The 27,357-nt window shown below is 56.6% G+C and overlaps 3 protein-coding genes across 19 annotated transcripts in view; 1 reads left to right on the plus strand and 2 right to left on the minus strand.

The window, feature by feature from the left end:
- ADAP1 (ArfGAP with dual PH domains 1) overlaps positions 1-9,404 on the plus strand; it is a 65,763-nt gene extending 56,359 nt beyond the window's left edge. The window contains exons 7-12 of one of the 3 annotated variants that reach the window (XR_009497722.1): positions 5,682-5,765; positions 6,027-6,089; positions 6,504-6,575; positions 6,796-7,024; positions 7,107-7,244; positions 8,590-9,404. Coding sequence is in view for 2 of the 3 variants with exons in the window: in XM_059898330.1 (XP_059754313.1) it covers positions 5,682-5,765; positions 6,027-6,089; positions 6,504-6,575; positions 6,796-7,024; positions 7,107-7,135 (477 nt within the window). In the remaining variant the exon portion in view is untranslated. Of the gene's footprint in view, positions 1-5,681; positions 5,766-6,026; positions 6,090-6,503; positions 6,576-6,795; positions 7,025-7,106 lie in introns of all 3 variants that reach the window. The other 2 variants (XM_059898330.1, XM_059898331.1) reach the window with 2 other exon arrangements.
- GET4 (guided entry of tail-anchored proteins factor 4) lies at positions 578-24,656 on the minus strand. 4 transcript variants are annotated; one of them, XM_059898333.1, is made up of 10 exons: positions 23,567-24,298; positions 22,503-22,534; positions 19,703-19,781; positions 19,362-19,443; positions 18,804-18,953; positions 16,596-16,734; positions 15,182-15,322; positions 14,883-14,958; positions 14,676-14,748; positions 578-5,122 (listed from the first exon to the last, which is right to left on the minus strand). In XM_059898333.1, the coding sequence occupies exons 1-10, from the start codon at positions 23,639-23,641 to the stop codon at positions 4,974-4,976; spliced, it is 996 nt and encodes a 331-aa protein (XP_059754316.1). In that variant the 5' UTR covers positions 23,642-24,298; the 3' UTR covers positions 578-4,973. The 4 variants fall into 4 exon arrangements, with proteins under 4 accessions (XP_059754316.1, XP_059754315.1, XP_059754317.1 ...); XM_059898332.1 differs by lacking the exons at positions 22,503-22,534; positions 23,567-24,298 and adding an exon at positions 24,404-24,650 and having other exon boundaries at positions 580-5,122; XM_059898334.1 differs by lacking the exons at positions 578-5,122; positions 22,503-22,534; positions 23,567-24,298 and adding exons at positions 9,824-10,115; positions 24,404-24,646.
- A 574-nt stretch (positions 24,657-25,230) lies between these two features.
- Positions 25,231-27,357, minus strand: part of SUN1 (Sad1 and UNC84 domain containing 1) — a 53,019-nt gene continuing 50,892 nt past the window's right edge. For all 12 annotated transcript variants that reach the window (XM_059898003.1, XM_059898006.1, XM_059898004.1 and 9 more), the window contains one exon: positions 25,231-27,053. In XM_059898003.1, the coding sequence (XP_059753986.1) occupies positions 26,940-27,053 (114 nt within the window). In that variant the 3' untranslated portion in view covers positions 25,231-26,939. The remainder of the gene's footprint in view (positions 27,054-27,357) is intronic.

A 27,357-nucleotide genomic window follows, 5' to 3' on the forward strand; every position in this document is an offset into this window, starting at 1 on the left:
TTACATTTACAGTAATAACTGATGAGGGACTCACTTCTGTCATTGTGCTATTTGTTTTCTATATGCCCTGTAGATTTTTTGTCCCTCATTTCCTGAATTCCTGCCTTTTGTGTTTATTTTTTGTAGTGAAACGTTTAAGTTCTTATTTCTTTTTGTATATATTCTATCACTGTTTTCTTTGGGGTTACCATGGGGATAACATTTAACATACTAAAGTTAAAACATTCTAAACTGAATATATAGCAGCTTTTTGAATGTTTTTTCAATAGCATACAATTCTACTATTTTAGCTCCATCCCCACTGCTTTTGGTTGTTGATATCACAAAATTACATCTTTGTACAATGAGTGTTCAAAAAAAACCCCAAAAAACGAACAAAAAAAACCACCCCCTACTAATTATTTTAAATGCACTATCTCCTAAAGTATGTAAAAAATAAGGTTTGGAGTCACAACCCAAACTTAAGTAATACTAGCTTTTACATTAATTTTTTTTTCTTTATCCTTAAAAGCATTAGTCTCTTAAATCATGTAGGTAACAAAAAGCACAGTTACAAACCATTGTTACAGTAATACTGGCTTTTATAATAGCCCATGTATTTACCTTTATTGAGATCTTTGTTTCTCTACAAGGTTTTGAGGTACTGTCTAGTGTTCCTTCATTTCACCTGTAGGACTCCCTGAGCATTTCTTTCTTTCTTTTTTTTTTTAAATATTACCTTTAATCTCTCTTTTTGAAAAATTTATTTATTTTTGGCTGCGTTGGGTCTTCATTGCGGTGCGCGGGCTTCTCACTGCGGTGGCTTCACTTGTGGAGCGTGGGCTCTAGGCGCACGGGCTTCAGTAGTTGTGGCACACGGGCTCAGTAGTTCTGGCTCACAGGCTCTAGAGTGCAGGCACAGTAGTTGTGGCACACAGGCTTGGTTGCTCCATGGCATGTGGGATCTTCCTGGACCAGGGCTCGAACCCGTGTCCCCTTCATTGGCAGGCAGATTCCCAACCACTGCGCAAGCAGGGAAGCCCTAGGATTCTTTATTGAGAGGGTTTTGTTTTGTTTTTTTCTCCTTTGAATATATTGGCTAGCTGTCTTGTGCCTCCAACGTTTCTGATGAGAAGTCTACTCATTATCTATTTGAGGATCCCTTATATGTGACAAGTCATTTCTCTCTTGCTTTCAAGATTCTTTGTCTTTTCAAAGTTTGATTATAACGTTTCTCAGAGTGGACCTCTTTGAGTTCATCTTACTTGGAGTTTGTTGAGCTTCTTAGATGTTTATATTCATGTCTTTCATCAAACTTGTGACGTTTTCAGCTATTATTTCCTCAAATATTCTCTCCACCCCTTTCTCTCTTTCTTCTCCTTCTGAGACTCCCAGAATGCATATGTCGGTCTCTTGGTGGTGTCCCACAGGTCCCTTAGGCCCTACTTGCTTTTCTTCAATCTTTTTTTCTGTTTCTCAGCCTTGATAATTTCCATTTTCCTCTCAAGTTGACTGATTCTTTCTTCTGCCTTTGAATCGTCTAGTGAAATTCTCATTCCCATGATTGTACTTTTAGTTTCAGAATTTCTTTCTGGTTTCTTTTTAGATTTTCTCTTTATTGTTATTTCCATTTTGTTTATGCATTTTCTTGATTTTCTCCAAATATTCTTTTCTTTGAGCATATTTAAGACCACGTTTAAAAGTCTTTGTCTAGTATATCTGCCATTAAGTCTTTTCAGTGACAGATTCCGTTGATTTATTTTTTCTTTTGAAAGGACCATTTTCTGCTTCTTTGTGTGCCTTGTGATTTTTTGTTGAACACTGGATTTGATTCTGATAATGTGGTAACTCTGGAAATCAGATTCTCCCCCCTTCCCCGAGGCTTATTTATTTTGCTGTTGCTTTTGGGCTTTTTGTTTTAGTTGTTGGAGGCCGTGTCTGTGCCGAGGATCAGCCTGAGGTGTAAACTTAATTTCTGCTCACGTTTTTCTCTGAGCCTTTCCCTGGTCATGTGTGGTCACTTCCTAATTTCCCCTGTATATGCAGCTGTTTCTGAATGTCCTAGTCTTTGATGTCTGGCTCCCAAAGGGGGAAAACCAAAAGAGAAGGGGAGAAAGTGGGTGCTCGCCCTTTAAATCTTTGGGAGGCCTTGAGCTGGAGGGGGAGGGGCTGCAACAATGCCCCCCTCCTTTGTCTCCCTGTGATCAGAGCACAGATCCCTGATATGTGGAGGACAGAGTCCTTTTTGCCCACCCTAGCTCCTGCAAACTCTGTGTAAGTTGCTCCAGGACACCTGCACATTGGCCTGTCCTGGGGGTGGGGGTGGGGGGAAGGATGGGTAGCTGCATCTGTTCTCAGAGCGGAAATTGACTGAAATTAACCACAATGTACTCTCCAAGTCTTCCCCTGGAAGTTGTTAAGACTTCAACAGACTTCAGAATTCCAAAATGGTTACATCAGTCAGATTCTGCCAGTGCCATTGTTTTCCAGGTGGGGAGACAGATACCCGGTGCTTCCTACCCCATGTTCCCAGAATCCTCTTTTCAGCTTTTAGCTGATCCCTTGGGAATCCATGTCCACGTGCGTGCACAACATGCTTGTGCTGCTGCCAGATCTGTCCATGTTCTCATCGCCTGATGACTTCCCAGCACGGTGGATGAGGCACTGGCTTTCTCCAGTCCCCACCCCTCACCTCGCCCAGGCCCGCTCCTCTCCCACCTCACCCATCAATCACCCTTACCTTGCTATTCTGTCCACACCTCTATTCAGAGTGTACATTACCATGACCACAGAAATGCTCTCAAGGCTGAGCAGTGACTTTTCGCTTCCTGCATGTTTCATTTCTCCTAGAGCTAACAGCTGCCTTTCCCCCCTGGGTAACCACGTGTTCATTACTGACTCACCTCACCACCGACTGCCCAAGTCCCTGGATATGTCCTGGGCAGCAAGCAACTTCACCCTTCTGGAATCCTCTCTCCTGCGGCCACATCTCAATACTGGGCTGATTCCATTTCCTGGAATCTAAGTCCTTCTTGGTTTACTCCCTCCTCCTGGTGGAACAAACCCTTTAGTAGCTTCCTGAGAAGGAGTGCCTTGGAGGCAAGCTTCCAGAGACCTTGCACATGTGAAAATCCTAACTTCCACTTGAGTTAGAGTTTTCCGATGACAGCCTGGGCGTGGGTCTGTCTTCCTTCTCTGTGTTGGGAGCTTGGTGAGTCCTCCTTGCCTAGTAATTTACATCCATGAGGTGGGGGAATAGTTCTTGAGTTATTTCTTTAATAATTTCTTCCTCTATTTTCTCTGTTCTCATTTTCTAGAACTGTTATTCAGATATTGGCTGTCTTAGATTGGTTCTCTCATTCATTTCTAGTCCCACTTTTTCCCTTTTTCACTGATTTCTAGAAAATTTCAACTTTGTCTTGCAACTTTCCTATTGAAAGTTTTCTTTCTGTTCTCAATGTTTCAATCTTCAGAGCTCCTTTTGGTTTTTGCAGTGTTCCTTTTTCAAAGTACATTGTTCTTGTTTCTTGATTGTAGTATCTTATCTCTGATTATTTGAAGCTTTCTTATCCTTGAACAATGTTTATTTCTTCTAAGCGGCTATTTCCTGTTTGTGTACTCTGTTCTCTGACTTCCATGTGAGAGATTTTTGGGGCTGGTCAGATTCTCTGGAGGAAACCCCTCCTGCCTGGTGCAGATACCTTTGAGTCCCAGCACTGAGGGAGCTGAGAGAGAACAGGAGGGGCCTCAGGCTTGGTGTGCAGTCACACAGCTTCACTCTTTCTGGAATGATGCCCCAACACACACACACACACACACACACACACACACACACACACACACACACACACACACACCCTGTGCCTGGCACAACTCTCCCCTGAGACCCTCTCTTTCTACCCCCTGCAAAGAATAAAGCTCCATCTTCTGCCAGGGTGGCGGAGGGGCAGTCTCTTAGCCAGTTCTCCTGCTTAGAACCCCCCTCTCACTTCCAGGGGAACCTAGAGCTCTGCATTCCCAAGCCCTTTGGGGTCTGCAATACAAACTGGGCGGTGCCTCAGCTTTCCTCCGTGGCTTCCGCTTTAGCTGTCTTGGATCACACCTCCACCTGTCTGCCAGCTCCTGGCACTTTGTGACTGTTCTCGCCATCTCATGGGGTTAAGCCTTGAAAAAGCAATCCCTTATGCAGTACTAACAGGTGTTGGGAGGGAACCTGGCTCAAGGAACGTGAGCAAGTCTTCAGTTTTACCCAGAAGCCTCTACCTTCACTTTCCTTGTCGGGAGGCTGAGCCCAGGGAAGGCAGAGGGTAGGTGCCGGGAGCCCAGAGGCTTTCTGCACGAGCAGTGGGATGCCGTCCTGGCCCGAGTCCCCAGCGAGTTGTGGGCACCTGCTCTGCACCAGGCCCTGTGCGTAGATGCTTGATGTGGCTCTGTCCTTGGTGAGAGAGCAGAGTCTGGCAGGAGAGACAAGAGTCTATCAGACGGGCGACTCAAACCCCAGCTATGCCGAGTGCTGGGAAGAGTGAGAACAAGTGATGTCCCAAGGGGCGAGGACACGTTCCAGGAGGAAGAAACGGCCGTGCAAAGGCCCCGTGGCTGAGACTCTGCTGAGGATGCGGGAAAGGAGAGGAGGAAGGGGTGGGGGACAGCAGGAGGTGGTCCTGCTGAGGGGGCTGACCCGACCCTGCACATGTCCGGCTATACTGGAGATGCAGTGGGGGGAGGGTGTTGCAGCCCAACTTGAATTTCCGGAGGATCCCTCTGGTTTCCGTGAGTCAAGGGAGGTCCTGAGACGAGCGGGGGGCAGTGCTAGGGACCGGAGGGACTCGGTGCACTGCCGTGGGGCTGGGGACACCAGGCCTGAGCGGGGCTCCCTGGCAGTGCCCAGAGGGTGTGTCGCGGCCTGGATTGCGTGGGCTGGGCTGGGCTGGGCGTCCCATGCGCCGAGGCAGGAGGGACAGAGCACTGAGGTGGGCAGGGAGGTGAGTGGGGCCTCAGGTGCGGCTGGAGGTGGGCGTCAGGGTGACACTGCAGGACCCAGTGGACCTGGAGATCGGGGAGGAGCGCTGTCTGTCCAGGTGTTGGCGGGGAGAGCAGATGTTCGGTCCATCCAGGGTTGCGGGAGACCTCGGCCTGGAAGGGCCTGGGAGGGGAGAGATGGGGGAGCCTGTGGTGGGGAGGAGGGGTGGGCGGGGGTCCCTGGGGCAGCGAGCATGGCAGCCAGGAGGAGTGAGAGGTCACAGGAGGCCGGGGGGGGGCGGGGGCCGGCCCCAGGACGGGCGCGGGGCCTGGGGTGGGAGGGATGGGGTGGCAGCACCTGGGCCGTGACGCTTCGGCCTGGGGAGCGGCCCTCTCCACTCCCCCGTCCAGCGAGGGCCGGCCTCCGGGGAGCAGCTCTGCCCTCCTTCCCTCGGTGGCGGGGGGTGGCAGCTCCGGGTGGGTTTATAAATAGATGGGCCTCTCTCTAGGCTAGAGATAGCAGGTCATAAAGATAGAACGATCTGAGAGGAGAAGAGACCGCCCGGTGCCCGAAGCAGCGTCAGGGCTTGGGGACAGCTTGGACGGCAGCCCCGCACCCGCTGTCCCGCCTGTCCTGAGGTGGCTGTGCGCGGCGCGTCCCCGAGCAGGCCCGGGAGCTGGGGGACGGGGTGAGTGTGGCGGGGCCCTGGGGCCGTGGCCCACACCCAGCCTCTGACCCCCAGGAGATGGTGGACTGGTTCAACGCGCTCCGTGCTGCCCGCTTCCACTACCTGCAGGTGGCCTTCCCAGGGGCCAGCGACGCGGACGTGAGTGGCTGCTGCTACCTTTGACCCGGGTGGGGGGACGAGCGCCCCAGGCTGGGACGGGATTGGGAGCTGACCCAGGGCCCACGTGGACCCCCCCCCCCGAGACCCCCGCCGCTGACTGGCCTGAGGCCCCTGGAGACCACAGTAGCTCTACTTTGTTCCAGGGTGTTTCAGCTTCGCGGGGAGGGGGAGGGGGAGGGGGAGGGGGGGGAGAAGGGCAGGAGGGGCTCCCAGGGCCCAGCCCGAGTGGTTCTGCCCTAGCTGGTGCCGAAGCTGTCCCGGAACTACCTTCAGGAAGGCTACATGGAGAAGACGGGGCCCAAGGTGGGTCTGACCTGGAACCCCAGATGCCCAGGCCTCACTCGGAGGTCATGTCCCGGGAAGGGGGAGGCGGGGGCGTGTCAGCAGTGCCAGCCAGTGGCACTCGCCCCCCACAGTGCTTTGTGAGAGCGCGGGCTCCACTGACCTGGGGCTCTGGGTCCAGCCCCAGCCAGCTCCGAGCCCTGCCTCCTGCCCTGCCCCCCCCCCCCAACGTGTCCCTGTGCACCCCCAGGTCCCTGCCATGTGGGGGATGGGGGCAGACACGGGGGACTCGGATCCCAGGACCCAGGTGGTCCCACAGCCCAGATGGGGCCCCGCGGGCACGCGCGGACGGGGAGCGGACGTGCTGGCGGCCCTGCCCTGGGGGAGGGGGGCAGGGCCTGCCTTGGGCTGACCAGTGGCGCCCTCGACCCCCAGCAGACGGAAGGCTTCCGCAAGCGCTGGTTCACCATGGACGACCGGAGGCTCATGTACTTCAAGGACCCCCTGGTAAGGATGGGCCGCGGCTCCGGGGCCCCCGCGGCATGGACGTGCCCTCCTGGGTCACCCGCCTGACTGGGAGGTGCCGACCAGCATTTGCTGGGTGAGCTGGAGATGACGGGCCAGGCCGGCAAGGAGGGGCCGGGCCTGGGGGGCCGCACGCGGCTCTGAGCAACGCCAGGGTGGAGAGAAGCCACCCCCGCCGGCTCAGCCCGGTCCCCCCACCCAGGACGCCTTCGCCCGCGGGGAGGTCTTCATCGGCAGCAGGGAGAGTGGCTACACGGTGCTGGACGGGCTCCCGCCGTCCACCCAGGGCCACCACTGGCCGCACGGCATCACCATCGTCACGCCAGAGCGCCGGTTCCTGCTAGCCTGCGAAACGGAGTCAGAGCAGCGGGCGTGGATGGAGGCCTTCCGGAAGGTGGTGGACAGGCCCATGCTGCCCCAGGAGTACGCAGGTGAGGTGGGCGGGGTGGCCTGGGGCCCCAGCCCCATGACCCCGAGCAGCCGTGACCGGGTGGGACCCTGTCCCTTTTCCAGTGGAAGCCCACTTCAAGCACAAACCCTAGCACGAGACGGTCCTGGAGGCCTGAGGACTCCGGACTCACCAGACGTGGCAGGCGAGGCGGTGGCGGCGGCCGGCGGAAGGAGGGACCCGGCAGCCCCCGACGTGGCCAGGTGGGGCCTGAGCTTTAGCCGCTAGGACCTGTTTCTTTGGAACACCACTGGGAGCCGGCCCGGCCTGACCCCGCCATGCTGCTGCCCCCGGTGTGACGCCCACGGCCCCCCACTCGCCTCCCCGCCCGCCAGACCACCTCCTCTGAGGCCCCCCCCCAGCTGCCGCCACCCACCTCCGCGGGACCCCACCCCTGACCAGGAGGCCGGGCTGCGGGGACAGAGGACCCGCCTGCATGCCCCCAACCCCGCCGTGTCCCCTCACTCCCCCCACCCTCCCCCAACAAGTATTTATTGAACATCCGCTGTCAGTTGTGGGGTCCCGGGGGCTGGCGTGGCAGACAGGGCCTGGCTCCCTCAGCAAGCCGACCCGCGTGTCCGTGGGGGTCCCGGGGATCAGAGGCCCCGACAGCTGGAGCCCCCCGGGCCTGGGCCACAGGGCTGGCTGCACCCACCCCCAGCCTGGGCACTTCCCACGCCGGCTCCGGACTCAGCGCTGACATGACCCGCCCTCCGCCTGCCCTCACGGTCTTCGAACCCTTGGAGGATGGAGGCCCGGGTCGCCGCCCGGACCCCAGTGTGCCGCTCGCCGGTGGTTACCGCCACCGTGCCTCTCCCCGGGTGCCTTGGGGGGATGGGGGACACCTGTGAGAACATACTTGGGGGAGGAGGTGAGGGAGGGAAGGAACCCTGTGTGGTGGAGAACTTGGGGGCAGGATGTGCATGGGGGTCCCGTCTCCCCAGGAAATCAGTGTGTAGTTGAGGGCATCACCTGCTGGGTTATCTGGGCGGCGTCCTGTGTGGCTGAGATGTGCTCCCAGGGGAGCCCTGGTCCAGCTGTTGGGACCAGGAGAGGGGCCCTGAGCCAGGGTGTCCCCCGCCACGTCACATCTTGGAATAAAGTGGGGGCTCTGGGCCCCCAGGAGGACCTGCCAGGAAAGGGACACCCCCAGGAGAGGGGCACGCAAGGGCCTCGGCCCGGCTGTGGGCGACACCCAAGGGAATGAGGGAAGGCACCCTTCCTCTGAGCCCCCATCATCATCATCTCCCCTCACGTCTGAGCGAGCGCCCACAGCTCAGACCCATTGTGCACCTGGATTCTGAGCAGGGACTGCAGGGTAAAAGGGGGAGCACAAGGCCCCCCTCCCCCGACAGTGGGGGCCCAGCTAAGGCTGCCAGGTCAGGGGTCCCCAAGATGGCTGGGCCGGGGGTGAGAACAGCTGCGGGCTCACCCAGGGCCATGGCCCCTTTCTCCCCTAAACCATTCCTGCCCCAGGCAGTGCCTCCTAGCCCAGGCGAGGCTGCGGGGTCACCCTTTCCCTGAGAACCCAGGTCCACTGTCTTCCAGATGAGGCAGAAGGACTCGCCCTGGGCCAGAAGCGAAGGCCCGGGCTCCCCTAGACCTTCCTGACCACGCAGGGCCACCCAGCCTCGGGCCCTGGGAGCTCGGGCGCCCGCTCGGCGCCAGCGTGAGGTCCGTGCACTTGTGTCTGAGCGTGTGCACACCCACATGCTCTACCCAGAAAACTCCAGAGAGAAACGACAAAATATCCTGAACAGCTGCACGACCAGCGGGAAGAATTTCTCGGACGAGGCAGGACCCCTATGGTCCACACCAGGCCCGCCCCTCCTGCTGGCAGGGCCCCCGCCCTGGTCCTCAGGCCCGAGGCAGGCGCAGGCTCGGGCAGCCCCTGCACAGAGGTGGGGGAGTCGCAGAGACACAGGCGGCCGCCTGCGACAACAGCACGACGTGTCCCACTCACAGCGCTGAGACCACAGGGCGCCCCCAGCCCCACAGGCTGCTTGCAGAGCCCGTGAGGCCTCACCTGTCCGCAGGTTGGGCTTCCACAGATTGAAATAAAACACCGTATATTTACATCTAACATCGCGACGCTCTCAACACTGTCTACTTGCCGCCGCCCACCGAGGACACACTCCGGACAGAACTGGAAAACACTGGTCACGGGGCTCCCTGGCCACTGCTCACAGCCCCAGCCCCGCGGCCCAGCCCACGACCAGCCCCAGGAGCTCACTCAGAAAGGACCAGTGCTGCCAAGCCCAGTATAAAGGATTTATTTAAACTCGACACGAACACCAACCTTCCTTTAAATTCCATTTTTACAGTAAATAAAATTGTGTATTCCGTTCCTTCCCATGCATGATCACTGGGTATTAATCTACAACTCTTATAATTGTGAAAAAATAAAAGTGTTTCCCATTTTGTAACTAACTATCCTGGGGCATCTGACACACATCAGTGCGAAGGGACAGATCTGCTCGTTCCTGGGCTGATCGTTTGGTTAAAACCTAGAACATCAGGTCAAAGGAAGCAATCACCCGGAGACAATAAGTACTGCCCCACGACGGTGGATGGTCCTGCAGCCTCCCAGACGAGACGCCATTCCGAACGGCTGGGCGCTCGGCCGCAGCTCCTGGGGTGTGGCATGGAGCGGCCGCCCAGGCGCTCCCCAGGACACGTGCCAGGCCACCCCCGCCCCACCTGAGGGGCACGGCACCCCCGCTGCGTGCACAGGGCCCTCCCGTGCAAGACCGAGCCCTCCCCAAGCAAACCAGACACGAGGGCCGGGAGAGGAGGCGCGGCAGGGCCTGTGCTTTATTGGGGTCATCTCAAGGTACACGGCGGCCCGGCCGGCACGGCCCCGGCAGCCCCAGAACACCCAACGTGCGGCCCCTCGGCCTCGGCCGGAGCCGGGGGGCCCGGGTCTGGACCCGCATCGGGAGCCGCACCCGCCGCGGTCCAGGCCGAGTCCGTGCAGGTCCGCGGGCGTCAGTCGAGCTCGATGGGGCTGCTGTCGTCCTGACTGTCCTCGCCCTCCTGCTCCGAGGAGCCCATGAGGCTGCTCAGAAGGTTCCCTGGAAGGAGGCGCGCGGCGCTGTCAGGGCCACGGCCGCCCCTCGCCCGCCGCCCGGCCCCCGGACGCCGCCTCCTCCCGTGGCGCCGTGACCGGGGCCTGGCGAGGCAACAGCAGCCGAACCCCGGCGCCCCATCCGGGGGTCTCGCCGCAGAAATTTGTCTGCTGCGCCCGGAGACGCAGGGGTTCCGCTGGGGCCGCGGGGGAGAAGACCCAGGTGCCCGTCGAGGGGGCACCGCACGGCCGCCAGGACGGGCCCGGGAGGACCACGGGTGGCCGAGCGGCAGGTGAGTCGCCAGTGACCGAAGTCAGACGTTACAGTCCCAAAGGCTGCACATAACAACGTTAACCGCCGTGGGCCTTGTCAAGATGGACACTCCTTTTTACCGAATTTTTATCCAAAGAACTGTCATGTCAATAGAAAAGCAAAGTTTAAAAAGTGCCCTAAACCGACTCGCAAAGGGGAACAACAAAGAAAGGGCCAGCAGTGCCCTCAGGGTAAAACCCTCCTCGCGCTGCAGTGAACTCGGCCCAGTCACCGCACCTGGCGCCACTGCGGTTGGAAGTTCTGTGGGGAAACGCAGAGAGTCAGACGGGAACGCAGTAGCTGACAGTCACGGCAGCCCGAGACTGAACATGCTAAAATGTCACCACGACTGTGGACGGACAGGCGCTGCAGATGCCCGAGGTGTGGGCAGGAAAGGACACAGCCACCGAGACGAGTGGCCGTGACACGAGAGCCTGGAGATGGGAAGTGGCCCCCCACACCTTCCACTAAAACTCCAGACAGACCCAGTTTACAGGTAAAAAGTCCAACTTGCATTTAAGGGGAAACAGTTTATAAAATAATCTGGGAGACAGGAAGACCTTTGCACGGAGCACAGTTTGACGATGGCCACGGAAACGACAGACGCTCATTCCACCCCCCCACGCACACACAGAGAGCCCCATGAGGCAGGGCCACAAGCAACAGCACAGCGGAGCAGCGTGACCAAGCGCCGAGGGGCTGCCCCCCCGGTCCTGCCACTGCAGGCCGTCTGATGTCTGCAAAGTTCCCACCGGGAGGAAGCTAAGGAAACCTAGCACTGCCTGGCCTGCAAGTCACCATGGGACAGCGGCAGGGCTGGGTACGAGCCTGCCACCTGGACTCTGTGAGACAAGCTTTACCTATTCAAAAATAAAACTTAGAACACTAAGGAGGGCAATACCCACTTTTAAGTGCAGGACTACACTGGTGCCCACCCTGCTGGAGGGCAGGAGGCCGATTAGGACTCAAGTGGTCTCGGAGCCCCGAGGCTGCATCAGAAGAACGGGCAGGACGCGGGGAGGTGGCCTGGCCCTGAGACGCAGGACCAGCGATCTGGCCACCAGCGCCTACCAAGACTGAAGCACAAAGAAATACATACTCTGAATAGACTCTAATGAGTAAGAAGACTGTGTAATCTCTCCCAACAAAGAAAAACCCTGAACCTCACGGCTTCACTGGGGAAGCTACTGAATTAGTACCACCCATCCTTCCAATACCAAACCCAGACAAGACACTATGAGGAAAGAAAACTACAGACCAATATCCCTTATGAACACTGGTGCAAAAATCCTCAACAAAATACTAGCAAACCGAATTCAGCAGCATAGTGAAAGAATCAGACACCAAGACCAAGTGGGATCTGTTCCTGGAATGCAAAGATGGCTCAACATGTGAAAATCAATCAACATGATACACCACAATAGAGTGAAGGAAAAAAAACCAATGATCATCTCAAATGATGCACAAAATGCATTTGACAAATTCAACACTCTTTCATAAAAACACTCACCAAGAAAGAACATAAGGAAACCCTCTCATATTATGATGTAATACAAGGCATATATGAAAAACCCACAGCAGACGTCACACTCAACGGCGACAGATTCAAAGCTCTTCCTCTGAGATCAGGAACAAGGCAAGGATGCTGCTCCCACCACTTCTGTTCAACATGGTACAGGTGACCCTGAACGACACGGGTTTGCACCGTACGGGCCCACGTATCGTGCATGTTTTTCTATATGCATACTAAAGCACTACCTGGTCCGCAGTTGGTTGAATCCACAGATACGATGGGCCAACTGTAAGTTAATACACCAATTTTCAACCGTGCAGGGGATCAGCACCCCTAACCTCCACGTTGTTCAAGGGTCAACTGAACCTCAAGTTCTAGCCAGAGCAATTAGGCAAGAAAAAGAAATAAAAGAATTCCAAGTTGAAAAAAAGTAGTAAAATTATCTGCTTGCAAGTGATATGATTTTACTTGTAAAAATTTCTGAAGAGTCTACAAAATAACTTATTTACAGAAACAATTCCATTTACAATAGCATCAAAAAGAATAAAATATTAGTAATTAGCTTAACCAAAGAGGTGAAAAATTGTACAATCAAAACTATAAAAAATTCCTGAAAGAAATTAAAGACGTAAATAAATGCAAACATCCCATGTTCCTAGACTAAAAGACTTAATATTGTTAAAATGTCATACTACCCAAAGCAATCTACAGATTGAATGAAATCTCAAATCCCCAAAACATTTTTTTGCAGAAATAGAAAAACCCATCCTAAAATTCATATGGAATCTCAGGGGACTCAAATAGCCAAAACAATCTTGAAAAAGAACAAAGGTGGAAGTCTCACACTTTCTCATTTCAAAATTTACTACAAAGCTATAGTCATCAAAAGAGTGTGGTCCTGGCATAGAGACAGACATCGACCAATGGAATACAGAACCCAGAAATGAATCCTCGCATATATGGTCAAATGATTTTTGACAAGGGTTCTGTGCCCACTTGATGGGGAAAGGACAGTCTTTTCAACAACTGGTGCTGGGAAAACTGGAAATCCACATGCCAAAGAATGAAGCTGGACCCTTATATAAGTAAAACACCACATAAAAAAACCACCTCAAAATGGATCAAGGACCTAAATGGAAGACCTAAAATAATAAAACTCTTAGAAGAAACCACAGGGCAAAAGCTTTGTGACACTGGATTTGGAAATGACACCAAAGGCAGAAGCAACAAAAGGAAAATAGACAAATTAGACTTCATGAAAAGTAAAATATTTTGTGCATCAAAAGACAATCCAGGGAGTAAAAAGGCAACAAGGGAGGGAAGGATGAACAGGTGGAACACAAGAGAATTTTTCAGGGCACCACAACGACTCTGCACAATACTGTAATGGCGGATACACGTCCTCACACCTTTGTCCAAACCCACAGAACGTAAACACCAAAAACGAACCCTAATTAATGTATCAATGCTTTGGACCTTGGGTGATAATGACACGTCAATGCAGGTTCACCCATGATAAACGTACCACCTGCTGGGGATGCTGATGATGGGGAGGCTGCACCTGTGGCGGGGAAGGGGTATTTATGCGAAATCTCTGTACCGTCCTCTGAATTTTGCTGTGAATCTATAACTGCTTTAAAAAATAAAGTCTTAAGAAAATAAATAAAAAAGGCAACCCACAGAATGGGAGAAAATATTTGCAAATCATATATCTGGGAGGGAATTAATACCCAGTGTAGAGAACTTGTAAAACAACCAACATGATTCAAAAATAAGCAAATGACACGAACAGGCATACACACAAATGGCGAATAAGCACGCGAAAGATACGCAAAGTGCTTAGTCACTAGGGAAATGCAAATCAGGACAATCAAAACAGAGACACCACCTCAGACCCATTAATAAGATGACTACTGTCAAAAAGACCAGAAAACAGCAACTGTTGGCAAAAATGTGGAGGAACTGGGACCCCTGTGCCCTGCTGTGGGAGCAGCTGCTGTGGGAAAACAGTGTGGCGTTTCCTCAAAAAATTAAACAGATCCAACAATTCTGCTTCTGGGTGTCCCAGAAGAACTGGAAGCAAGACCTTAAGGAGATAACTTGCACACCCACATTCACAGCAGCCACAGGTGGAAGAACCCAGGTGTCCACTGAAGACGCAGTCTTATCCACACGATGGAACATGAATCAGCCTTAAAAAGGAAGGAAATCCTAGCACCTGCTACAACAGGGTTGAACCTGACAGTGACATAAGCCGGCACAGGAGGACACTGTGTGATGCCACTTATGTGAGGTCCCTGGAGGTTCACAGAGACAGAAAGTAGGGGGTGGGGACTGGGAGCCAGTGTTTAATGGGGGCAGAGTCTCAGTTTGGGAAGACGGAAAGTTCCGGAGATCCGCTGCACAACAGTGTGCATGTAGTTCACACAACTGTCCTGCGTACTTAAACACGGTTAAGGTGGGGAATTGCACGTAATGTGTATTTTACCACAAAAAAAAGAAATCTGGCTTCGATTCTGTGGCCAACGGAGAGGGACCCCAGGGGACGATTATTCATCGGGGGCCCTACGAGTTCTGCTTGGGGAACACGCAGGGGGAAACAGCTGGGAGCCCGCAACCCTCCTGCTGGCACCGGGCCCCGCTCCAGGCCCCTGCCTGCTCCGCTCCCCCGGCCGGCACACCACGCTCTGGGCCTCACCCACAAGCCCCCACTACGAGCCCCCGACCCACGGGCCCCTCACCTAGCAAGCCTCCGTAGGAAGACGTCTGCTTGGGCGGCACGCCGAAGAACAGCTGTCCTATCCGGTCGAGGTACTGGAAGAGGCACAGGCGTGGTCGCGGAGGGCGCTGAGCCCGAGGCTGCACGCGGACCCCGCGCAGTGTCTCTCCCCCTCCCCCTCCGGCGGCTGCCCGGAGTCGCCGGCTTCAGCCCGCCCCCCGCCGCTCACCTCGTTGTACATGGGGTCCCGCCGGAGGGACGGCTGGTACTGCTCACACAGCACCGTGAACACCGTCAGCTTCCCCCTGGAACAGGACAGAGCGCGGCATAGCCGATGCCCACGCAAGACCGAGGACGTGAACAGAAACCACACGCCTCTACACACCCACACCCACACGCACACGCATGCTCACCCACACATCTCTGCGTGCCTCCACGTACACGTCTACGCCCCTCCGCACAAGCACGTGCACACGCCTCACCCACACGCCTCTACACACCCACACCCACACGCACACCCACGCTCACCCATCGACGGCCAGCAGCAGAAACCAGATGAAGTTGAGCAGGGGCTGCACGAAGGGAGGGCCGCTCTCGATGGACGGATGTTTCCGTGTGTACGTCGTGAACACCACTGACGCGCTGCTTTTGTTTTTTAAACAGAGAAACCTGGAAATAACATCCCAGTGAGTGGGCACACCTGACCGGAGGAGGAGGAAACAGGTTTCTACAAGCGCCTGCCCAGAGGGCCCTGTGCCCCCGTGCAACACCCCGAGGGCACCAGCCAGGCCCCTCGCGTGGACCAGCCACCCCAGGGAGTCCCAAGGTTTACGGCCAGGGAGAACTAACTTGACAAGGTGACATGTTCAAGGTCAGCAGATCCAGGAGACAGCGGGGCGCCCTGAACCTGTCCCACACCTGTCTGCCCCTGCCCGCGAGAGCACGGTGGCCCAGAGGCTGCCCCGGCTCCTGTTTCCGCCCCGTGGAGGACGTGTCCACGGCCAGACTTTACTGTGGTGCATGCCCTCGACAAAGACGGATGGACGAGAAAGGGCTCACACCAGAGGAAACACTGGCACCACATGCCAAACCCAGGGCCAGCGAGTTCTGGATTTTAAACAAGTTTCGTTTTCAAAGTCACAGATTCAGCAACAAGTGGTGACTTGTGGGAGCTCGGAAGCTCCCCGTCCACCCCAACTCATGGGACACACCTCATCCCAAGGCCCGGCCACCAGATCCAAGTGCTTTTCTGGGAGGGAGGAATCTCATCGACAAACACATGGTGGGACAAACACATGGTCCACTGGGAAGGGAGGTCAGGCCCCAGGTCACCAAACGTGTGCTCTCGGCTGTGTGACCCCCACAGGGTGCTCACGCCTCTGGCGACGCTGCTGTGTTTCAAAATAAATTGTCGGAAGAAAACAAAAGAGGAGGAGGCCCAACTGGGACAGAGAGGCAGAGACACAGAGCTGAGGCGGGGAGCGGGCAGGCGATACCCCATCACCGCGTCTGGATGCACAAAACACCTGGGAAGGCAAACGGCCTCTGAACAAAGGCTGTGATGCACGCGTACTTCACATCCCAGGAGGCTGAAAGTTTGGTGAATGTATGTGCCCTAAAAAAAACAATTGCACAACACTAACCAGCGCCCCCAAACGTGATACATAATGGGGAAAATAGAAAATCAGTGGCAACAAAACGCTCATTTAAAGCACAGGAAGTACTTCTACCACCAATGGAAACATCACAAGTCGGCCTAGGGGCGCTGAGGGGCACGTCTGGGGTGCCCGGAGGTCAGCAGCAGGGTCACAATGGGGGACGTGAGCTGCGTGTGGGACGCTGAGTGACTGCAGGCCTGTCCTCAGGCGAGGCTCAACCAGAGGCCAGCCCTGGACCCCAGGAGGCCACGGACGCAAGGGCCGGACAGCAAGCGGGTACCTACTGGAGGACAGCCTGGGCCACGAACATGTCCACCTCGCTGCGGAAGCCCCGGGCCGTGGAGTACTCCACCAGCATGTCGGCGCAGCCCTCGCCGTCGCTGGAGTGCAGGAAGTGGTACCGGGACTCGCAGTAGTTCTGTTCTGTGGGGGCAGGCAAGGAGGCCGCTGTGAGTGCCCCCTCCTCCCCCCGCCCCGCAGGCAGGGAGGACGGCGGTCCCACGTCATCGCCGCACTGACGTCCACCCGGGCTGTGTCCCCACTCAAGTCGGGGTCACCTGGGAGTCGGTCAGGAAGGCGGCGTCCCGCCAGTGGGGCGTGTGCACAGCGGAGCCCGGCGGCCCTCTGGGCCCCGAGTCCGCCGTTCTGACAGGAGCCAGGACAGGGCTGGACGCCGGCTCTCCAGGCACGGTGCTTCCTCTGCTGCTCCGCTGTTGGGAGCCTTTGACTCTAAACCGGCTACTGAGCTCTACGTGGGTTCTAACGGTCTGTTTTCTTAAAAAGCGACCAAACTCCCAACCTCCCCAGTTTCACCTGGACACACACACCCCCTCCTCCCCCGTGGATCCACCTTCCACGCCGATGGCTCTCGCCCAGAGCGACTCGACCCCTCCTCCAGACACAGGGAAAGGTCTGGAGCCGGTGTCAGCCGTCACAGCTGGGGGGCTTCTGGCACCTAGATGGGGAGCCCAGGGATGACGCCCGGAGTCAGCAGTGCTAAGGCAGAGACCCAGCTCCAGGGCAGCCCCCCAGTTCCCACTCACACGCCGCACCGGCTCCCTCTCCTTCAGGACAGAGGGCACGCCTCCCGGGCTAGGCCTTCTCCCACCTTCCACCAGCACTCTCCTCCCGCCTGGGCACCCCCAGATCACCGCTGCCCCCCAGCATAGGCTCCCAGCGCTGCAGGGCGACCTCGGGGAAGAGCCCGCTCTGCGTGGCTGCATTTTGTTGGTCTCCTCTCCCTCCAACCCCAAGAGCGACCTTTTGGTTTTAGAGCCTCCACGTGAGAAGAGAAATCCGGCAGGTCACCAGGCACCCTCAAGCCCCGGAGAGGCACCCGCGCGAGACCCCAGTGGAGCGGGGACACCGAGGGCAGGCAGGTCTCCCACGGCGCCCTGCACAGCATGGCGGGCCCCGGGCCACACCCCACGCCTGCCCGGAGGCCACCCACCGCCGGGGCCCTGCAGACACCCCTCAGCACGGCCTCCCATGGCGCGGGGGCCCGCTGGCCTCACTCGCCATCTGTGCCTGACGCGACCCCTTAAGATGCTTAGGTCTCGAGGTTCAAACATTCAATGTTAAATATACGAGAGCTTAACAGCGCTCGACCCCGGCGAGGCCTCTGAGCAGGCGCCACACGCCCTGCTTCGCGCCAGGCGCCGGTCCCGCTAACACGGGTCCCGCGGACACGGGCCCCCTCCAGCTCTGCCTGGCACCCTGGCACACAGGCTGCGTGAGGCGGGTGTGAATCGAGGTACTGATGCTGCAGGCGGCCCGCCCGGCCGACGAGGCAGTGCGGAGGGCGGCTGTTGGCTGAACGGATCCGCCGACAGAGCCCCAGCACGGCGTCCAGAGGTCTAGACGACGGAGCGTCTAGACCTTCCAAGTTCCCACAGCCTCAGACACACGCGGTCGGGCCCGCTCGCGCGGTCCCAAGGCACCTGCCCAAGGTCGCCGTCCCTCCGCCTGCCCCCGCCCAGGTGACGCCCGTGAGGACGAGGCACAGAGTCGACCTGGCCGGCGGGGCCCAGACCCCTCGGCCGGCACAGCTCCCTCACACCCGCCCAGGAGCGGCTCAGGCCGCTCCCCTTCCTGTGCCTGAGCCCGGGACACGACCCCCTCGCGTGGACCGAGCAGCCCCCGCAAACGCTCACTTAGAGGACAAGAGAAGTGCTGGCAGAACGCCGGCAGGGGAAGGACGTCCTGGAAGGAGGCCCCAGCGCGGGGGAGCGGGTGGCCCGCGGGGGACCGGAAGCTCCAGACAAGAGAACGCGCCGCCCACCCGAGCGCAGCAGGTGTTCACACTCAGCCAGACGCGGAGGCCGTGAGACTCAGAGGGCCGCCACCCCCCAACCCCCGTCAGCAGCGCAGATGATTTTAATTGATCCGAACAGACCCCGCCAGCAGCGGCCCCGAGAGCATCAGGAGGGCCGCCTGTTCCCTGGCCCACCTGCCCGCAGGAGCCCCTGCCCAGCCACGGGCCCACGGCCTACCTTTCCACAGGGTGAGGGCCAGCAGCTGGTGGAGCCGGGGGTGGCCCAGCTTCCCGGACCCCCCACTGGACCACTTCAGGGCTCGAGACACAAACGCCACTCGCTCCGGGGAGTTGGGATCCATCAGACTGAACAGCTTGGCCAGACTTTCTGCAAACGACACGCACACAAGCCTGACCCAGAGGGACCCGTGGCTGCTTCTGATCTGTATCGTGCGTCTCACAGAAGTGAATTAAAAACAACTGTTTCACGTTGAAAGAAAGCGGAGAAGCGGCAGGCACAGCGGTGGGGTCCTGGGGCCACCCCGACCGTCCTCACCGTGATGCCTCCCCACAGCTGAGCCTGCATCGGGGAGCAGAAGGGAGGGGGGCTGCCCCAGCGGGGATCCGCGCGCGCCTTTCCGGCCGGGCAGCTCGCAGAAGGGCTCGCCCAACGGGGCAGGGGCTCCAGACCACGTGGCACCCACCGCATGCCAGGGAGGCTGGGTGCGTTTGGGGGGGTGGGGCGGGGGAACGGTACGGTGATGTGGCAACGGCACGCGTGTCCACTCTGTCTCACCCAGCAGCTCATCGACCACCTCGGCCTCCGCCTTCTCCAGCGACTCCAGGACCAGCATGGACAAATCAGCCGCACTGTTTTGCTATAAAACGTACAAAAGGACTGTCAGTGGGAAGCGAGGCTCTGGCCCATTTTCAGAAGACGGTGAGGCTGGGCAGTGGCTCTGGTTTCCAGTTAGAAACTGGCGACCGACTGCACCTAAGAGATGGTTCTGAGCACCAAGGCCACTAGCCCTCAGGTCCCACACCGGTGCTGGGACACGGGGACGCTCGGCCCAGGCTCCCCACCAGGCCTCTCCCTGGACGCCCCATGCCAACCCTGGCCCCGGGCAGACGGCTCACCTGGCCATGGCTGAAGAACAGCAGGGCGCCTGAGCACATGAGCTCGCGGGCCTCGGCGTGCTTGCTCTGGGCCATGTACCTGCACGGAGAGAAGGGCAGGGCCGGCCAGGTCCGGGATCTCACAGGCCGCCGAAGCACGGCCACCCACTCACAGGGGTGGTTTCGGAGATCAGATCCCAAAGATTTGGCATCCGAGCAGGAAGCGAGCACCCGCCCCACATACTCCTCCGCTGAGAACAGAGCGGAGCTGGGCTTCGGGTCCCGAGGGCTCCTCCCGGAGCTGCCCCCGACCCCCGTCTGTCAGGCTTGGCGCTGGGCGCCCATGGCCCAGCCCTTCCGCCCACGAGGCACCCCGGGGCAGCAGCAGCGCCGGCTGACGACAGGGTGCCAGGCACTCTCTCCGCCCAAACGGGCCAGGAGCCGGAAGCAGAGCCTCCCTGCAGCTGGGCAGGGGTCTCAGCAGAGGGACCAGCGACGGGCCGGGGGCCACTTCCAGCTTCAAGCACAGGCCTGGCTGTGGTGAGGGGCAGCGAGAACCGGGCGAGGGCCACGTGCTGGGGCCGAGGGCCTGCCGTGCTGCCCCCTCTGCTGCCCCCTCCACCCCGACCACTTTCCACCTGGAACGTTTCTCACCAGGGACGGAAGCTGGGAAAAGCCGGCTTCCCGAACTGCAGACGGACGAGAGCCTCACAGGCAACTCGGCACACACGGGACAGAAAGGATGCCCCGTCCACGACAAGTGAGACGGACGTTCAGGGGGGCAGGGCCAGGCCCGAGCTGAGCGCAGGACACCGAGCCCACTGGCTGCACGTTCCTCTCAGGGAGGATCAGGAAGGAAACCCGCCCAGCCGGTCAGACCTGCGTCCCGGCCCAGACAAGCGGAGTCAGAGACGCACGCCGCCCGCAGGCGCACCGGAGACGGAGACGGAGACGGAGACGGGGGAGCCCCGCTGCCCTCTGGCTCGCGGCCCGAGGCTCAGGCCGGGACCAACCACAGAAAAGGGCTTTTCTGCACCAGCCTCGTCCCGGTCAGCCCCCGGGGGGGGACCAGGAGGAGAATCCCGCACCCCGAGGAGCAGACTGGGGCACCTGTGGGTCGTGGGCACGGAACGGGGGCTTCTGGAAAAATGAGCCCTCGCGCCGCCACCGGCACAGACGTCCGGACGGTGGGCACGCCTCCTAAGGGACAGTCACGCAGCCCGGCTCAGCTCTGGGGACACGACAGGGCTCCGGACTCTCCTCCCCGAGGCACAGCAAGAGATGAACGCCTAGAAAGTTGGGGAGGGAGCAGAGCCCCGAGAGGCAGACAGGCTGGATTCCTGGGGCGGCGGCTCCGGCTCCGGCTCCCAGTGACCTCCGGCTCCCAGTGACCGGAGCCACACAGCCCTGGGCAGCCCTGCCCCGCAGGAGGGGGCCTGGAGCTGCCCGCCGCGGGTCCAGGAACGCTGGAAACCCCGCAGCAGCAGTGACAGGCACCCTGAAAGCCCGACGTGCTCGCTGGGCACCGCAGAGCCCTGGGAAGGGCGTACGTGGTTTCCCGGTGCCCGAGCCGGAGGGGACGGGGTGCCACCGAGGCCTGGGGGCTCAGAGCACCGCCGCCCCTCCCCCACCGCCGCCCCCACCCCCGCGCTGCGTCCGTGCAGTCGTTCATTTCGCTTTTTTTTTAAAAAGCAGAGCATAGACACAAGCGTTAACACTAACGACGCAGACGCAGTGTCCACCTCACGCCCTCTCCCAGGCGCTCCATCCTACCCCCAGGTGGTTGAGAACACAGGTTTGAAGTTCCTCTTTCAAAATATTTCTTCATTTAAGACACAAAACATCCACAATCGACACTCATCTCAGGAAGGCCCCTGGGCAGCGAGGCCCCTTTCACAGTTAAATCCCGGCGGGGGCAGAGGCCCCTCCAGGCCACGGGCCACCCTACAGAGCAGTCGCCAAAGTACCAATAACCCATCAGGCCTGGAAAACGGACCCTCTCCCGTCCCGGCAGAGAGAAGGCTGAAGAGACAAGGGAGCGCCCACGGCACCCGCACCTTCGAGGAGACGGAGCTCGGCCTCTCTCAGAACCATTGGCTCCTGCCCCGGCTGCAGCACACACCCCCCCATAAGTCCAACCTCCCGGGCTGCCCAGTTCCTCCTCCCCCTCCTCAAACTGCTGGGGGACACAGTGTAAGTGAATTAAAATAGCATACACTGCTGAACTCATCCCACAGGTGAATGGGTAAACTGTAGGCCACCCATACAATGGGACACCACTCAACAATAAAAATTAACTAATGATACACATAAAGGTGACTCTTGAGATGATCATGCTGAGGGAATTCAAAAAGCCAAATAAAAAAAGAACATACTATACAATTCTACTTACATAAAATTCCAGAAAATGCAAACCCATCTACCATGACAGAGAGATCAGTGGGTGCCTGGGGGCAAGCAGTGAAAAATTCACTGTAAAGGCAGATGAGAAAGCTTTCGGGGATGATGGGTATTTTCAGTACCTTGATTGGTGATAATTTCTTGGGTGTGTACATATGTCAAAACCTATAAAGTTTTACATTTTATATAAACACTTAAAAGCACTTATTTATAGAAAGACATAAAAAGAGCAAAGCTGACTTCTCAGGGCCCCCGTGCAGAGCTCTAAACCAGGGCTGCAATCGCAGGTCCGAACGTGGACGGTACCCAGCAGAGACAGGGACAACTCCAGGCCTTTTCAGCTGGGCCCCCGGACGGCCACAACTGCTACCGCGCCTGAGTCCACCGCATCCCCCACGGAGGCCCACCGGAGACCACTTACTTCTCAGCAGCTCTGAAGAGGTGTAGGAACCCCTAAAAGATCAAAGAGGAAGCCAAGGCTCAGAGAAGAGATTCAACAAGTTGTCCTGGATCACAGGTCACAGAGCAGAGGGAGAATGCGAACCCAGGTCAAGGCCGGGCTGGTGGACAGCCTGCATCTGCCCCCACGTCAGCACAAAGCACACTCTGGGCACAGGGACTGGCCTCTTCAAAGCTAATCAACAATCACGTCCCTGGTACAGCAGCAACTGCAGAACTGGCTCAAAACAAGGAACGCCGTGTTCATCTTTGGGAAGATCCAGTTTTGCTGACTAGTCACTGGGGCAAATACTTATATAAAAGTCCCCAAGAAAAGCAAGCACCGGGACAAATCTTGAGCGCTACGAAAGCTCCCCATCACACAGATCTGACTGGCTAAGCCGCCAGGCCGAACGCTCGACGTTACAGACCTTAAAGCCTACTCACATCTTTAGCTCATCCCGTGAAGACCAACCAACTCACCCCTACCTGGTCCTCTGGCGACAGAGCTCAAACTCGGTCTGGGACACGAAGCGTTACGTCTAAACCCAACTACAACCAAAGCAGAAAGTACTGCCAGAGTTCCCAGAATATTGATTCAACTTACTATTTAAAGAAAAAATTTAAATCTAGGCCCAAATGGTGTAACGCAGGCATGACTGCCTTTAGATATCATAGCAAAATATTTGCTGTTCTGCAGCAGTTTAGAACGAAAAAGCATTCCACAGAACAGATTAAATCCTCTAAAACTATCTTTAAATGCTAACGAATGTCTCAAATGCTTTCTGGCAAGAAACCTGAAGGCTAACAGAACGTGTGTAACATACAGGAATGCCTTACACATGTAAGAACAACTAAAAAACTATAGCAGTAGCTGCATGACAGCAGAAACGGTGTGACACACTGCAGTCCAAAAGAAAACTGAGCTAGGTTTAAGAAAACCTAAATTCCTAAGGCCACACTAAAAAAAAGACATTTTATTTAATCCAATATATTCAAGCATCACTTCAACGTGCGCTCAAGAGTTGAAGGTTCCTAACTAATTACCTGACATTTTCTCTGCTTTAAGTCTTTGAAGGCCGTGTTTTTACCCTCACCGCCCAGGCCGTTAGGGACTCGCATTTCAGAAGCTCAACTGCCGCACGTGGCCAGCGGGCAGCGCAGGTACAACAAAAATACCGGCTTTATGGGAACAGCTGGCTTAGTAACAAGACACTCGGGTGAGCAAGGGCTACACAACAAGACGAGAAATATGTTTACAGCCTCGCGACGGGACTCCCAGAGGCAGGAAATCCGTGGAACTCGGAGCTGGGGCTTCAAACCCAAAGGCGCTCGGGTCGGGGCGGGGGAGGGGGAGGGCGGTCTGGGCCGGGGACTGGGGTCCGGAGTCTGCGTCCGGGGTTCGGGTCTGGGTCCGGAGTCTGGGGTCTCGGCCAGGGCTTTGGGTCTGGGTCCGGAGTCTGGGGCGGGTCAGGGGTCTGGGGCGGGATCCGGAGTCTGGGCCGGGTCTGGGGTCTTGATCAGGGGTCTGCGTTGGGTCTGGGGTCTCGACCAGGGGTTTGGGTCGGAGTCCAGAATCTGGGCCGGGTCTGGGGTCTCGGTCTGCGTCGGCTTCCAGAGTCCGGGCTGGGTCTGGGGTCTCGGTCTGCGTCTGAGTCCAGAGTCTGGGCGGAGTCTGGGGTCTCGGTCACGGTTCTGGGTCGGGGTCCCGGGTCTCGCTCCCGGGCCGCAGCCCTCCCCCGGCCACCGCACGGCCCTTGCTCCCACCGCCCAGGCGACGGGCAGCGGCGCGGGCCAATGGGGGCGCGGGGCGGCGCGGCGCGGCCAATGGGAGGCGGCCGGGCGGAAAGCCCTGGAAGGCGGTGGCCGCGGCGCAGTGGCTACCTGAAGAAGAGGGTCCGGTACATCTGGTGCGCCTCATAATAGTCGCCCTTCTCGACGCTGGCACGCAGCTTGCCCTCCACGCGCTGGACGCCGCCGCGGTTGCGGGCGCCGTTCCGGGCGCTCTCCTCGGCCATCGCCGCCGCCATTGGGCCGGCGCTCCGCGCAGGGCTGACGCTGTCGCAGGCGCGGTCGGCGGCGCCTCTCGGCTTCCGTCCCGGCGGCCGCCCGAAGCCCTCTACGGTGGCTCACGAGGAGCCGCGGGCGGTGCGCGGGCGTCCACGTGACCGCGGGGCGGGCCTGCGCAGCCTGGGGAGGGCGGGCACACGACCAAAGGGAGGGGATCCGGAGAGTGACGGCGCGGCCTGCAGACGACCGCGGGGGCGCGGCTGAGGGCGGCACGTGACCCCGCGGGGCGGAGCTGACGCTACAATGGCGGGCAGGCAGCGGGGAGATTGCAGCTCTGGCGCGGGGAGGGTGGTCTTTGCTGTAACTGAGGCCGCTGAGGTATTTAGACTTTCCAATAAATACTTTCCGGGTATGCCGGCGGCTCGGGGTCCCGGGGCAGCTTTCCCACTCGGGCGCTCGGGATCAGCGCTCGCCCCGACGCCCGAGACCCAAACACGCCGCTCTTCTCTCGTAAGTGGTCCGTGTGGAAGCGCGGAGACACGCCCGCGAGCGGGGCGCGCACGGCGGGGACGCACGCGGCTCCGAGTCCGGCGGCCCGACAACGCGGGCCGGATGCGCTCCCGGCCCAGAGGGGTCCTGGGAGGGGCCGCTCCACGCGCTGTGTTCCCCTCCCTCCCCGCCCGGGGCAGAGACAAAGCAGGTACAGAAAGGAACACACTGTTTATTGTTCATCTGAAATATCACATGCATTTTTTTAAAAATTAAAACTCTTTATTTAAACGTTTCGATAGCATCTTACCAATTTGGTGGCAGCGAAAGAAGCTCAACCAATGACAAATATTTTGAAAAGCATTTACAAAAATACATTGCACAAAGTCCTATCTCTCATCTTTAAAAATAAATTAATATTCAAAATATTTCCACCCCATCTCCCAAATTTAGTTTTATATAGGAAATTTTGATTTATATATGTATCCTTTAATATATGAAACATCTGTATACGTTTTACCCAACTTAACTGCATAGGCATTAGTTTCAATTCTAACAAGAGTGAAAAAAATGCTAGTTTATGTAGTTTTTGTATATCTGAGGACTGTTGTGCAATATACATAAAACTCTTCAGAAAACCAGTCAGCACCATCATTTTATCTTTTTCTGAAAATACAACATTTATGGTACACCAAAAGACTGTCTTAACCCAATAAAACTTAAATAATTTTTAAGGTAAAACATCTGTAACACTTTAAGTGCCTTGCAGATATCTCATTTATAAAGTCTGCTCAGTAAAATAGTCAAAATATTAAATACTAATTATAACCAAAGCAAGTCTCACAGGAATTGAGAGAGAATGGCCAACAGCTGTAATAAAAGGCAAATCCCAACCAGAGCCAGTGCAAAGTGCTGCTGTAAGAAAACCTAATCACCAAATGTCCTGGTTTCATGAATTTGCCACAATCATGGACAATCTCCTTTAATAACCATCAGTGGAATAAAAGCATAAGCCTCTGAAAGACTTAAAGCATGTTAGTGTTTGCTTTTCCAGAAAAATTCAAAACAAAACCTGAACATATCCAAAAGATTGGATTTCTTGGTTCCTATTCATAGTGTGAAGTTAAAACTGCAGGGAAAATCCGATGGGATGAGCCCAGTGGAGACCTGAGAACTCTATTTACATGTCTGTGTAGATCCAGACCATCCCCTTTCGAAGCAGACCCACTTCAACCTGCAAAGGGAAACTCTCCAGGGTTCCTGAACAGATGTTCACACGCCAAGACCTGACAGAAAATCGTTCTCAGAAGTGGGAGCAAACTAGGCAGGAGAACCCGTTTTCATTACTTCCCCACCTAGTGACTTGAAAGAACTACTGGTGCCGAATAGAGGAGAATCTCACCCTAAAGAAAGGGAGTTCAGAACTCTGAACTTTGGTGACACTGTTCTTCCCTGAAAGAAACGTGTGCTGGGTTGAACACATATCTGCCCCAGAAGGTCCTTTAAAAGGGCCAGTGAAGGCCGCTGTCAAGGCTTCAAAAACACTCCAAACCTTTTAACTTCCTTTGCTTTGTTCCTGATGTCAAGCAAATACAAAGAGTTTTATGTTCAAAAACAAATCCCCCAGGCCAAAAGTAAGTGTCTTTGTGAACCATACATTCAAATGAATTTCCACAGAGACCACCTGTAGCTAGCGGGTCTCTGAGCCCAAGCAGTCAACATGCAGTGTTTCCTGTGGACAGAACAGCAAGCTGGGCGTCAGCATTTATCGCTGCCACGCGCAAGTCCTGCTGGCAGTCAGTGCGTTTATTTCAGGGGTGACATTATCCTGCTCTCTGTATGCCCGCGTCCAGGAAGGATTCCAGTGTTCCAGGCTGTCCCAGTATATATACAAAATGTACAAGAACCGTGAGTAGTCTCTTTACTTGATAGGCTCTCCATGAACTCTGAACCGGTAAAGACATGTGTATTCGGGATGGCCCCAGTTAGAAAAAATCCGAAGTTCCACTATTTGGAAAGCTCTTTCTGGTCTTTTCTGCAATTGAGGAGGGGGGGGAAAAAAAAATCACACTTATTTCATATTACTACCACCAAGCCCAATCACTTCCCCAGGTAAGAGATTTGAGATTAAACAGCCAAGTTGGAGATTAAGCTTTTAACGTGAACTACATCATCTATCACAGGACACAAAGTTCAGGTGAAACTCTTGAGAACTCATCACCTGTGACACATTTACGCAGAACAAATTATATACTAAAAAGGCTCATTCAGGAACAAAAGCTAGGAAGCTCAGATCCACTTTCTCAGAAGTTGGCCCTCACACCCTGTGGGCACTTGTG

The sequence above is a fragment of the Balaenoptera ricei genome, chromosome 15 (assembly GCF_028023285.1).
Source record: "Balaenoptera ricei isolate mBalRic1 chromosome 15, mBalRic1.hap2, whole genome shotgun sequence".
Lineage (NCBI taxonomy): Eukaryota > Metazoa > Chordata > Mammalia > Artiodactyla > Balaenopteridae > Balaenoptera > Balaenoptera ricei.

Excerpts from the sequence above, each read along its gene's own strand:
- GET4 (XM_059898332.1), bottom strand. The coding sequence starts at position 24,549 with ATGGCGGCGGCGATGGCCGAGGAGAGCGCCCGGAACGGCGCCCGCAAC. Across the intron at positions 18,954-19,361 it reads GGTGGTCGATGAGCTGCTGG|AAAGTCTGGCCAAGCTGTTC; the intron begins GTGAGACAGAGT and ends TGTCGTTTGCAG. Across the intron at positions 15,323-16,595 it reads GTGGCCCAGGCTGTCCTCCA|GTTTCTCTGTTTAAAAAACA; the intron begins GTAGGTACCCGC and ends TGTTATTTCCAG.